We start from the raw sequence: 14,706 nt of genomic DNA, 5'->3' as shown, positions 1-14,706 counted from the left end.
AAAAATATTGTTTTGTTTTTTTTAAAAGTTGGATCTTTGTTTCTGAGAAAAAGTAATGGACCAATAAAATTACTGGACAATTTGACAAAGGTAATTCAGCCAGCTCTCCTCCTTTTATTTACCTATAGGTCTAGCTCACAGTTTATTTACAGTTTATCCAAAGGATATCTACTGATGGATCAGTTTATGGACTGTCCCTTCTAACTAAATATAGGATTTATTCCCACTTAATTGTTCCCATATAGACAGGCTGAAGTTTTCTGAATGAACACTGATCTCATTAGGAAGGCTCTACAATAGTCTAGGTATTGATGAAATCAGAAAGAAGTCATGTATAAACAGGAATATCTAAAGAGCCTATCTATAATCTATAGGAAATACCTCCTCCATTAGGATACTTTGTTATCCTCCATAACAGTAGCAAACAACTTTGGTGAGCATATGTTTCCCATCTTTATGCCTGTATGTAAAGGCACCAAATAAACTTTTCTCTTTATATCTTTGAATGAATCTTATATGAGTATGACAAATACACAGGAGATGTTTTATTGGATAAAAATCTTTATTATAGCAAATATTTCTTATAATAAAAAAACAATAATAACCTACCTTTAAGCCAATTGTGACTGTAAAGATATGTTCTTTAGAGAACTGTAGAATATCATTTGTCAAGGCCTGTTTATTCCCTCCTCAAACTTTCATTAAGTATGTCCTTAGTGAAAGAATTAAATCCATACATTTTTTGTAGAAAAGGGAAAGTAGTTATTAATAGTCTCTAGGTGATTTTTGAGGAGGGAGAGAAGGTCAATAATAGTGTTAAGAGATCTTTTCTAAAGCTTTTGGTATCCTCCTTTTATATAACTTGAGAATTAAACCCTCAAACTACTAGTACCTACAGCAATAGCATCCTCAGTATATACTGAGTCTTTTCTCATTTTTTTTCCTTCAGTGGCATTTCCAGTGACCCATACAGAACTGTGATGTCAAAGTCAAGTTGGCAGTTCCACTGTAACTGATAGTGAAGAGTTTGCTCTAAAAACTTTTTGTAGATTTTTCTTGATAATTTCTCATCTGTTCATTGTCTTCCACATCCAGTTTTATCTTTCAAAAAATTATCAAAGACTTTTTTGTTTTTACATCATCTCCTTTGACACTGAATCCCTCCCCATGATTCTCTCCCAAAAAACTATCCCTTGTGATAAATTTTTTTTTAAGAGGGGGGAAAAAGCTCCATCAAAATTAGCCAACACATTTAAAGTATGATAGCATATTTAACGTTTCACAGATATGGACCCCAACTGAAAAAATAAAACAATCAAAAGGTGTCCTCTTACATCTCTTCTTTGAGACGTTATAATTTCACTTCAGCGCTATAATTTCACAAAATTCAGTTTTGTTTTGTTGCTGTTTCCATTTTCATTACTGTAGTTGTGTAAATTCTTTTCATGGTTCTTAATTTTTTTATCAACTGAAATGTCTTTTCATACTTTTCTTTTTTTAGAAGTATAGTAATATTTCATTATATTCATGTACCAAAATTCGTTTAGCCATTCCCCAAACAATGAGAATCCACTTTATTTACAACTTTGCTACAACAAAAGCAGGTGCTATAATTATTTTGGTATATATTGAGTTTTTATTATTGATATTCTTCATGCACATGCTTAGCAGAGTTTTTCTGGATATGAACATTTTATGAGATATAGAAACTTCCTGGGTATAGATATCTTAGTTACTTTCTATATAAGTTCACATTGCTTCCCAGAGTGGTTGCATCAGTTCATAGCTCTACTAACAATGATCAATGTACCTGTCCTTCCACATCCTCTCCAACATAAATTATTCCCATATTGTGTCACCTTTGTCAATTTGCTGGATGTGAGATGAAACTTTCAGGTTGTTTTGAACTGTATTTCTTTTAGTGAAGCATTCTATCATATGGCTATTAATTTGCAATTCTTCTTTTGTGAACTGATGTTCATCTTTTTTATTATGTATTCATTGTCTATATAGCTTGGTTAACAGTCTTTTATGAACAGTATATTGGTACAAAAGAAACAGAGGACTTCCTTTTGTTAGGGCCTTCTGGATTTTGTTATTACTGCATAGAAATCTTAGGATTTTTTGTGGGTTTATTTTGTATCCTCCAACTTTACTGGTTAGTTGTCTCAATTCATTTCTTGCTGATTACACCTAGAATAAGCAGAGGAACAAGGAAGGCCTCTTAGAGAAAAGAGGATTTGATTCTTTAAAAAAGTCAGGGAAAATGAGGTGAAAGTAAGAGAGCCAAAGCATTCTTCTAAGTACAGAGAACTATAAGGAGAATGTTGGGAAAAAAGAGCTGTATGTGAGAAATGAACCACCAAAGGCTAATGTAGCTATATCATAGAGTGTGTGGAAGAAAACCACATGAAAGAAGATTGGGAGAACAGGAAGGGGTCAGGTTGTAAAAAATTTTAAATGCTGGAAAAGTCTGTATTCAATTCTGGAAAAAAAAAAAGAGTCACTGGAGATCACTAAGCAGGAGGAATGATATGATCAGATCTACACATAAAAAAAAAATTACCTATGCAGTTGCACAGAGGATGGACTAGAGTAGGGAGAGACTTAAAAGATCAGCTAAAAGTTACTGCAATAGACCAGATGAGACATAATGAGCAGAAGCTATTTGAATGCAGAGAGGGGCATATATAGGAGCAATCTTGCAAAAATTAAAAACAGTAAGATTTGATAATAGACTGCATATGAGAGAGGAATCAAAAGATTTCACTGAATTTGAGAACCTAGGTGACATTAATAAGGAAGTCAGGGAAAGGAATGGGCATGGGAGCAAAGATGAATTCTTCTTTGGAGATGTCAAGTCTTGAGAAGTCAATAGGACATCTAGTCCAGGAAAGAGATATGAGCTGTCTATAGGTACCATAAATCTTTTAACTCTTAAATTCTCATATTTCTCTTTCTCTTTGATTTATCCAGGTCTCAGAGAGGACACCTTCCTATTACTATTGCTTGGTAGCTGTTATTTTGCAATAGTTAATTTTTCTTTTATGAATTTAGATTCTATAAAATTTAGTTCATATATGTTCCATATTGATATTAGTTCATTGTCAATGTTTCCTCTAAGCGAAATGTAATCTCCCTGTTTATTTCTACTGAAAGTGTGAATTATTAATTTTGTTTTGCCAGATATATCATAATTGTCATTTCTGTTTTAGTAGATTCACCTCGTGCACAGTTCACACCTAGCCTCATTTGCACTCCTTGCATGCTTTTGCTTCTTAGATGTTTCTTTAAGCAAGAGGTCATAGGGTTTGGCCTTTCTTAACCATTCTGCCATACTCTTGGTTTACTGGGCTATTTAGTACATTCACAATTAAAGTGGAGAGGTGTGAGTATTCCTCCATTCATCTCTAGTGGCTGCTATTAAAAGAACATTCTCTAAGATTAAGTTCTTGAATTACCTAGATGCAACCTATTCTCCCTGGCTCTCTTTCTGCTTTCACCTCCCATTCTCTTTCCTTATTATGGGAATTTTTAATGAATGATTTTCCCCTTTTATTTTGTTATCTATTTCCCCCCCTTCTTTTCCTCCAAGTTCAATGTTTACTTCAAAATTCTCCTCTCTTCCCTTTGTTTCTTTTTTCCCTGCACTTTTCCCTAAGATGAATTTCTCTGCTTCGTTCTCTTCTTTAATTCTATTTCTTTATTGTGAAACTTTCCCATCAATTTGTGGTATTCTTTATTCTTCCTTTAATTTCTCTACATTCAGAAAACTGAGCTCTCTCTCCCAACCAATTTCTATATTATAGACTTCATAGATCTTACCTATAGTTTCTTTTTTTGTTATACCACACTAAGAACAGTTAACCTTTTTTTTTTAAACCCTTACCTTCTGTCTTGGAATCAATACTATGTATTGGTTCCAAGGCAGAAGAGTGGTAAGGGCTAGGGAATGGGGGTCAAGTGACTTGCCCAGAATCACACGGCTGGGAAGTGTCTGAGGCCAGATTTGAACCTAGAACCTCCTGTCTCTAGACCTGGCTCTCTCAATCCACTGAGTCACTCAGCTGACCCCTGAACAGTTAATTCTTAAGGGAAATAATATAAATAGGTCCAGAGCCACATGGTAGAAATTACCTAATATACCAAATTGTACAAGTTCAATTCTATCCTCTGTCCTCCACAGGATTATTCTCTTTACCAATGGTCAAGTCATCATATTTCTCCCTACTACCCTTCTGAGTGCTGCTATTCCTGGGCATCTCAAATTCCTTCTCTTGAAGGAGAATGCTGTCCAGAGAAGCACAACACTCTCTCAGAGAAGGTGATTTCCTAACTCATCAAGACTCTGATTCACCCCATCATAAGAAGGTCTTCCTATTGAATTAAGATACAAATAGTTCTCACTTCTGTTCCATACTTTTGTGTAAAGTGATTTTTAACTAATATGAATTTGCCTGCAGATGTGGGAAAGGGAAGGAGACCATGCACCCATGGAGAGAGGGGAGGGTTGACACACTTTGAACAATAGTTCAAAGACACATGTGGAAGGCAATGACAGAGAAATAAGTGCAGGAGTAAGAATATGAGGGATCCAGGACCAGTCATGTGGGAGTCCAGCTAGAACCAAGAGGCAGAACATGTGGGGCTGGGCATGAATATAGACACAGACATGAGAGTACAGGCAACATGAGGGGGCCAAGAACAGACAAAATACCCTGAAATAGCCAGATGAAGACAGACACTCAGAAGCCAGATAAGCAGGTAGATGGGCAGAGCAGGGCAAAGGTTTCCCCTCTCTCTCACATGCAGAGGCCTTAAGCCAAGCAGGTGACCAGTGGCAGTCTCTCCACAAGTCCATTTTTCTACTTTCACTTGCAGTTTTTTTTTTAATTTTGATTCAACAGCTAAAACTATAAGAACATATTAATTTCTACTGAAGTGGAATACAATAAGTTCAAATGATATAAAATTTCAATTGTTGTAAGTCAATTCTTTATGCAATCTGCTACCATCTACATTGTTTCTATAATTATTTGTATAAATCATCTTATGAAATGACATAATTTTCCCTCCTGGGGAGGTGAGGCAGAGAAGAGTTATTACATAAAAATTTTAAACTACTGCCACGAGATTATGATCTACATCAGTGAAGGGAGTGCTTCAACTCCACAAAATCACAGCTTTCCTCTCAGTATGAATATATATCTCATCCTTTCTCAAATTCCTTGAATGATAATGTCAGCACAAAACATGTATGGTCTTACCTTATTTATCCAATACATGACAGCATCCTCAATGTCATAGGGTAAATCAGTTGCTTGAAAGAATGTTGAATACTGCTGAGCACATGCAATTACTTTTTCTATGCTGACCATTTCTACAGTATAAGCCATCATTAAGGTGTCAATCATGGCCAAATGGGCACTCTGAAAATATAAAACAAGATATCATTTAAAAAATTATTTCCATTTAACAGTTACTACACATATTAACATTAACCAACTTTACTAACAAGTAGGAAAAGAATTCGAGATCACTTAATGGCCAGGTTTAATAATATTCTACCATGAGAAATGATGTATAAAAGACATACACTTAAAATAGTTAAGAAAATGAAGAAAAGTAATCACCTAAAAATCCACATAAAAAAAAGAACAGTTAAGTGTTCTAAGGCAAGATGAAATTCACAAGAACTTAGACATATTAACATCACATAAAATACAAAAATATAAATCCTTCTTTATTCTTTCTGGAATGCTGCATGCTCACTAAAAAAAATTATGTTTTAACCAAAGAATAGTCTCAGAAACAGATGGAACAATACTTAAAACTATTCTTATTAACAACCAAAACACTATATAATGAAAACTACTTTTTTAGACTTTAAATATATTACACAAAAAAGAAATGAAAAACTAAGGCATCTCTGAAAAGAATTCAAGAAAACAACTGAGTTTTCTAAAATATGGTTAGTTTGTCTGCTCAAATGAGTAGATTAGGATCTTCATTGGCCCTAGTAGGACTACTAACATATAGTATATTTGTACATACTAGTATCTGTTTATGTTGTCTCCTTTGATAGAATCTAAGATGCTTAAAAGGAGGGGTGTCTCTGTATTCTTAGCACCTAACAGAGTCTCTTGGAACACAGTAGGCATTTGATAGATGTTTGATTATTGACGGTTTATGGAAACATTTTAATACTTGTCAGAAGTAGAAATCTAAACACAGGTTTTCTTAAGTCCAAGTCCATTCTATCTTCCAAACCTTGTGGTCTTTTGATTAGGAAGAATAAGATCTAAGATTTAGAAGCCATCTAGTCCAACACTCTCTTTTTGATAATATGGAAAATGGGGCCCCAAAGAGGTGTAATGAGTCTCTCAAGATCACATAGGCAGCAAGGTGGTAATGTTGGAATTCAAAACAGAGACTCTAAACTCCAAATCCAGTAACTTTTCCCTATAGTAGCACACATGTAGTCTTCATTCTCAATGAGTTAAAAGTGCTAATCTAATATTACATATTATAAACAGGTACAAGTTTTTTGAACAAATATTACTTGATCTCAAACATGGAACCGAAATATTTTTTTTCTTCAAATTGAATTTGATGCAGCCCTATCTCCTGCCCTGATATCCTCAAAAGCGAACTTCCCATTCTCTCTCTACTGATTTCTTTCCTTACTCTTACTGCAAAATAAACAAGAATCTTATGGAAAAACATGAACTCATATGGGTTTGTTCACACAATTCCTGGGTGAATGGTTCACAACTCTGCTTCTATATCCTTTGTTACTGGTCAAACTTTTCTATCAGTTCTAATCCCAATAATTTATTTTTACTGCTTAAAAGTTCACAAAGAACATTCTATATAACTATTTTGTGAGGTAGGTTATGCCAAGATGATTCATCCCACTCGGATTTCTTGGTTTCACTTTCAAAATTCATTACATTTCACCAAAACCACCTCTCTATGAATTAACAAGTGCCCTTCCCCAACAAAGTCCCACACTTTGTATCTCAATGAGGCAAACACCTCCCCAACCTGGTAATTCTTCATGAGTGTCCACACTGTTTCCAAAGGACACACTGCTAGACAGGATTTTAGGTTCTCTCTCTCTCTAAAGTTTGATTTCCCCAATGTATCTTTTTCATGATTTAAAATCCTAAACTGGAGTTTGCAGGATTCCTTAAAAAGTAACTATAGTTCCAAAATATAAATTATAAGTATAAATTTATATTATAAATACAAATAATTACATTAGCAGGTTAACATTGACACATTTTTATTGATTCAATATTTGTATCTTAAACCAAAATATGAATAAAATTAATAAAACATTTATACCAGCATTATTTTATGAGAAATCATCTAACAAGGAGAAAATTTAGATAATTAACATAACCATAGCATGCCAAAATATCAGAAAACAATCTAGAAGTGATGCATGTGCAGTATTTATACAAATTAAGCTAAGCAAAAAAAACCCCAAGTATTAAATTTCTGATCACAATATATTCTCTACCCTGCCCTCCTCACAAATACTCCTATATTGCTCCCTAGTTTGTTTTTTCTTAATTTTAAATAAAAGTAAAAAATGATAAGGTCTTTTTCAAGATTCTTAAGTAAAAATTATATAAATGGTAATGTGCTAACATAGGTTAGCTTTTAAAATTCAATCTTATGTAATCCAAAACTAATTTATACTCATTGTGAAAACTTTTAGACTAATGCTATTAACAAATGTATTGTAATTTTCTTTCCAACTAGGATAACCCAATAATTAAAAGATTCATGAATTTCCTAGAGTATTAGAAGACTATACTTTTTTAAAAATCTCTACTCATCAAATAAATCAAAAATCAAAAAAGTTAGAAAGAAGAGTATTTTTGATGCATGAATTGTGCAAGTATGGTATCTATGGAGACTCTGAGTGATGACTTGAAAGGGGAGAAGAATCCCGAGGTGATTTGCTCATTTTCTTAAGTTGGTCCTTGCTTCAGAATCAGATAATTTTGTAATTTGTACAAATTACACATGTCAAACTTTTCTGATGTGGAAATAGCTTTGTCATACTTTTATTCTCTGTTATAAGAAAGAGCTCTATATAAGAGGGCAGAGTAAGGGCTAACTGGGAAATATAAATGATGCAAAAATAAAAGCTAACAATAAAAATTTATTCATTATTTATTAAATTTATTGGGGCATGATTATTTTTTAACTTAATGCACATTTTTAAATTGCTCTCCAAGGAAAAGGAACATGATGTAACTATGGGAAAATATTCAAAAAAAAACTTTAAAAAAATTACAAATAAAATATAAATTGCTCTCCAATAAGTCCCTCAGTTTACAATTCCACTAGCAGTTTCCCAACTTGAGATAATATTTAAAAGTGCATTTTTTCCAAGTAATAATTAACAAGTTTCTTCTTTTGAAAATGATTCACATCCTTTGGCTACTTTTATAGACTAGAAGTTAAGTGCTATGATTTCTTAAAACTTCCATGGGTTTTTAAAATATTTTATCATATTTAATAATTTTTTCAGCTATTCTTTTTATTTTAATTGCCGATTGTACTAATTTTTTAAAGTCATCATATCATAAAAATTTTGGAAAAGAACCAGATCAAATACTTTTAGCTAAACCAAAGATATCTAAAAGAATCTCAAAAATGAATGTTTTCAAGGATATGAAACTGAAAGTCTCAGCACTAGAAAATGCATTTAACATAAGACTGGAATCCATGGGAAATCATCTCCAATGAGGATATGATATCTGAGAAGTAAGAGGAAGTAATAGAAATATATAAAATCAAGAGCCATGTTCAAATGGTCATGGGATAAAAAAAAAACAGCTATTAACTATAATATGAAAGAAGATGGAACCAAGACAGAAGGGTAACAAGAAAGAGTTCATCAAGTTTTTAACCCTAAAAATTCCTCCAAACAAAAAACATACTAGCCTGATCCTTACAGGGAAATCCAAGAAAAAGTCACAGTAAGTCATTTTCCCAGCCTGTCTGCCTTGAAAAACAGAGAGAGAAGTCTGTGGACACTGGAGATGTGTCAAGAGTATGCTGCATTTGCAGTACTGTAGTAGCCTTGAAAAGGGAAGGTTCTCAAACCCAGACCACAGCTAGGTGCCAACTGGCATCTTTGTAACCACTACAGTAGCTGCACCTAGTTCTACTTTAATTTAATTATGTTTTGGGTCATTCTTTGGCTCACTAAGTTGGGGAGCATAAAAAGATTTTCCTGAGGTGAATGGACAAAGGTTAAAGGAGAAAGAGAGACAGACAGACAGAGAGAGAAATAAATGGAGAGACAGGGATAGAGAAAGAGACAGAGAGAGAAAATGTGTGTAAAAAAAAAAAATACAAGACAAAATTAAAAAGACCCTGGTGAAACACTTCTACATATTCACCACCAGGTGGCAAAATTGGACCAGAATGGTTTAGCTGCTACTTAATGAGAAATTATATTGTTCCGGTTGAGTTTCTCCATTTCTTGCCATCATACTGTTTTCCTGTTCCTGGTTCTACTATACTTCATTTTCCAACACTTGATACAAGCCTTCCCCACACTTCTCTACATTCATCATATTCATAAGTTCTTATAGCACAATAATATTCCAAAACATTTTAGTATCCCAATTTGTTTAGTGATTACTCAATTAATGTGCATCTATTTTATTTCTAGTTCCATTTACTACAAGAAATGTTGCTGATGGATATTTTATTACTTCTTAGTAAAATTCCAGAGACTGTACATTATGGTTGGACCAATTCACAGGCCCACCAACAGTTCATGAGTTTCATAATCATTGCATTCTCCACAACCAGGAGGGGCTCTTTTTATCATACAGAAAACTGTCATAAGTTTCTTATTGTTTTATCTCAGCTGTTTGAAACATGCTATTAATGGGACATTAAGGACCATTCCTTATAAAAAATAAGCTAACTTCCAAATGTATAAAAAGCAATGTGAAAAAATTAAAGAAGAATGTTAGATACTTTTCACAACTATGAATAGGGGGAGAGTTCTTGACCAAACAAAGGAGAGAAAGGATCACAAGAGATAAAATGGACAATTCTGATCACAGAAAATGGGAAGGGGGCAGCTGGGTAGCTCAGTGGAGTGAGAGTCAGGCCTAGAGACAGGAGGTCCTAGGTTCAAACCCGGCCTCAGCCACTTCCCAGCTGTGTGACCCTGGGCAAGTCACTTGACCCCCATTGCCCACCCCTTACCACTCTTCCACCTATGAGACAATACACCGAAATTAAGGGTTTAAAAAAAAAAAAAGAAAATGGGAAGGTTGTTACATAAAAAACATCAGTTCAAGTAGAAGGGAAACAGTTAACTGAAAAAATCTTTGCAGCAAATTTCTCTGATAAAACTACATAGAGAATTGATTAATTAATGGTCAAAGGATATCAACAGATAGTTTTCTGGGATAAAATTTTTACCTTTTTCTTATTTATTCTTTCTTCAAACTTCCAATTACAAATAAAAAGATTTAAAATTTATTTTCTGACATCTTGCAATCCAAATTCTCTCCCTCCTTTTCCCATACCCCTTTCTCCTCCCTAAGATGGCAAGTAATCTGATACAGGTTATACATGTTCTAATGTAAAATATGCTCATATTCATCATGTGAAAGACAACACGTATCACATACACAAGAAGAAACTCATGAAGGAAAATAAAGCAAAAAATGGTATACTTTAATCTGTAGTTGGACTTCATCAGTCCTTTCTATGAAAATGAATAGCATTTTTCATGATGGGTCCTTTGAGGTTGTTCTGAATCTTTGCACTGCTGATAATAGTTAAGTCATTCATAGTTGATCATTATAGAACATTGTTCTTACTGTATGCAATGTTCTCCTGGTCCTGTTTTACTTCACTTTGCATCAATTCCTATAATTCTTTCCAGGTTTTTCTGAAATTTGTCTTTTCTTATGTTTGTCATTTCTTATGACACAATAGTATTCCACGTACCACAACAGCCATTCCCCAAAAATGAAATTTAATCTATCAAATTGAAAAAAATGTTCCAAATCTCTAAGGAGAAAAATATATTAAAATAGCTGAGAGTTTACCTCAGATCCATCTGACTGACAAAAATGGAAAATAATAAATGTTGGAAGGGCTGCAATGTTAGTCAAAATATGAATTGATCCCACTAATATTGACAGCAACCTGGAACTATACTCAAGTAAGAGTTAAATTTAAAAGACTCGGGTCCTTAGAATTTTATAAAGTTTATTAGAATTAATTGGATAGGTAAAATATCAGAATTAGGTAAAAGGAAAAAAAAGTAAAATAGCCAATTCTAAACTACCACATGGGTGGTCTCAGCTTTGACACCACAGCAACTCCCTCAGAGAGGTCACTTGAGATAGAAAGCAAGTCCTTCCTGGATCACGTCTTTTATTTCTTCTCTTTACACCTGGATCAATTTGGGTATTACGTCTGGATCAAGTGTATAGTCACCACCCCATGACCCTTGGTGACTTGGTGACTTAAGTGGCGCAAACTCACACACAGTGACATACACTCAAGCAACCTAATTTACCCAGTGACTTCTCTCACCCCATCCTGGCTTCTGGGTCAAATGTTGGACAGGAGCCAAGATCAAGTGTGTGACCCAGAAAAGTAGATTTCCTTCACACAAATCAAAGAGTAAAAAAACTGTTAATAAGCTATGACCTTAATACCACTACTAAGCATATATCCCCCAAGAGTACAAGGACAGAGCAAAACAGCAAATGTGCACAAAAATATTTATAGCAGCTCTTTTTCTCATAGCAATAAGGTGGAAACAAAGTGAATGCTCATGAACTGGGATATGGAAAAGCAACTGGTAGTATAGTTGATCCTCAGTATTTATGTATTCCATATCTGTGGATTTATCTAGTCATTAAAGTATACTTTTAATTTTCAAATCAATATTCACAGTACTTTCATATTTGTTCATAGATATGCAAGGGAATTTGAGTAGCCCAAAACACCAGTTCCCACCCAGGGTCTCAAGGCACATTCTGCTTTCCTATTTCAGTGCTAATACTATCAATGAATATCCTTTTTGCAGTTTAGTGCCACTTTTCTCCATTTTTATGCCTTTCATTACTGATTTCTATTTAAATTGGCCTTCGAGTCGCATGCTAAACGTGCTGTCCAGTGTTCTTAAGTGCAAGAAGGCTGTGATGTGCCTCACAGAGAAAATAACATGTGTTAGGCAAACTTTGGGCATGAGTTCCAATGCTGGTGGCCATGAGTTCGAAATCAACAAAACACTGTGCCAAAGGTATCTTCCCCACCTTTTCTCCTCTCCTGAATGGGAAATTCCAGCCAGAACTAGATTCCTGATCCTTCTTCCTAACTTTTATAGCCCAAAGCTGCCCTGTACCTTTCTGTAATGGTGGAACAGTGAGAAAAACAGATACAACTAAGGGCATCCTTCCCCCTGGCTGTATGAAAAGTCACAGGGCTTAAAGATGGGAGTTTAGCAGCTCTATTCCTTCTGATGAAATTGAATACTACCAGATCTTACCATCTAACCTACCACTACTTACCACCTGCTTCTATGCCCTGCAGTCATTCAATCAATAAACATTTGCTAAGAGTCTATTATATGTCAGGAACTGTGCTTGCACTGGGCCACTGTGACCCCCCAGCATCATTACCTTAACTGGATCTTAAGGTCTGCTGACTTGCAATCTAATCTACCCCACCACTCCTGTACCCTAAAAAGTCTGTCCATCTGCCCAGCAACTGAACTTTCTATTATGCATCATCTTCCATAACTGGAGTATGTGTTGCCTGAGAAAAGTCAAGCAATCAAGAGTCAACAAAAAATGATAAAAGAAGATATTTATTAAATACTTACTATGTGCCAGGCAAAAGACAGTACCTAAAGGGCTCTGAATGCCAAAAAGAATTTATATTTAATTCTGGAGGCACTAGGAGGTCTTTGTAGGTTACTGAATAGAGAGGTGACATGGTCAAATATGAGCTTTAGCAGCTTTACTAGAGTGGAGAGAGACTTGAGGAAGGGAAATCCAGCAGCAGGCTATTGCAATAATTCAGGAAGCCAGAATCAGGGTAGTGGAAGTCTATGAGAAATGTCATGAAAGGAAAATTGGCGGTTTGGCAATAGATCTGGATATGGTAAAGGGAGAAAGTTAGGGGCCCCTAATAATAATAGGGAGGTTCAGAAGGGTAGAGGGTTTGTGGGAAAATATACCGAACTTTGGACATAATGGGTTTGAGATGTCCATTAGGGAGCTGGAGTTACTAGAATGGAGATCAAGAGGGAAATTAGCATTTAATAAGCAGATTAAGAATCATCAACATAGAAGGATAAACGAATCCATAAGAGTTGATAAGATCACCAAGTGAAATAGGAGAAGAGAAAAAGAGTTGGACATTCAATCAAATCAATAAATAATAAGTCCTACTATGTGTTAGGCCACTGTGCTAAGGACTGGGGATACAAAAAGATGACTCAGAGCTTACAATCTGGTGGGGGAGACAATATGCAAACAAATATGCACAAAACAAGGTAAATACAGGATAAATAGGAGATAATTAACAGAAAGAAAGCACTGGAATTAGCAGAGGTGGAAGAAGGCTTGCTCAAGAAGGTGGGAATTTATTCAGGACTTAAAGGAAGCCAAGAAGGTCAGCAGTAAAAGCAGAAGAGTGCAAGCAGAAGGAGGACAGTCTGAGTAATTGCCCATAGCCAAAAGACAGAGTGTCTTATTTATGCAACAGCCAGGGAGCCAACATCACCTGATCAAAGAATACACCTCAGGAGGCAAGGGGTGAGAAGACAGGAAAGGTAGGAGGGAACTAGGTTATGAAGAACTCTGAATGTCAGGGCATTTTTTATTTGATCCTAGATTTAGGGAACAGGAATCACTAGAGCAATGATGGGCAACCTTTTGAGCTTGGTATGTCAAAATTCACCAAAAAACCAAGCATAACTCGGGTGGTGTGTCACTTAGAGAAAAAAACCATAATTTTGGGATATTTATAGTTTAAATAACAAAATGTATAATTGTAATATATAAATGCATTTAATAAATCAAAAACTAATTATTTAACTTACCTGCTTAGTGACTTCTTTGTTATCTGTCAGTCGGTTTCTTTTGTTGGTTTTGATATTATTTAACTTGTATAGGGTGTTGAGAACTAAGATAAGGGAGGGGGAGGGGGAATTCTTTAACTAACCTGCCTATTAGTGACTTTTCTGTTGCTGAATTTCATTGGCTAATGAAAATTCATTTAACTGCTAAATCTTCAATTGAAGGTTGGTATTTTGTACACTTCCAAGCCCAAGCAAGTGCTACTAACTTCATTTGTCAATCTGTTTCTTTTGTTGGTTTTGATATTAACACTGAGAATAAGGTCTCACACAAGTACACAGAGGGAAAAACTGTGAGTAAAGCCATTGCTATATTTTTCAGGGTACTAAGTGTCTGGTAATCAGTTCCAGGCACTCCAAATTTCCTATTCATAGTGGCATTCCTCTTGATTCTCCAAGGGGCACCTTTCCAGATTCTCAAGCTTTGACCTGAAGTTGACAAAAACCTGAGCCCAGATGCTATCTTGAAATTCTGCAAGTTGCATATCCAAATCATCAATTTGCATCCAATGGAAACCATTTAATTCCAAACTACTGTAGACTACTATACA

General features: G+C 34.9%; 1 protein-coding gene across 1 annotated transcript in view; it reads right to left on the bottom strand.

Annotated features, from left to right (window-relative positions):
- The window catches only part of CAMSAP2 (calmodulin regulated spectrin associated protein family member 2), a 170,043-nt gene that overhangs the window by 72,271 nt on the left and 83,066 nt on the right, over positions 1–14,706 (bottom strand). Inside the window, exon 3 of the mRNA XM_044674426.1 lies at positions 5,268–5,429. Within this exon, the coding sequence (XP_044530361.1) occupies positions 5,268–5,429 (162 nt within the window). The remainder of the gene's footprint in view (positions 1–5,267; positions 5,430–14,706) is intronic.

The sequence above is a fragment of the Gracilinanus agilis genome, chromosome 4 (genome assembly GCF_016433145.1).
Source record: "Gracilinanus agilis isolate LMUSP501 chromosome 4, AgileGrace, whole genome shotgun sequence".
Taxonomy (NCBI): Eukaryota; Metazoa; Chordata; class Mammalia; order Didelphimorphia; family Didelphidae; genus Gracilinanus; species Gracilinanus agilis.
This window is presented reverse-complemented; position numbering and strand designations above follow the sequence as displayed.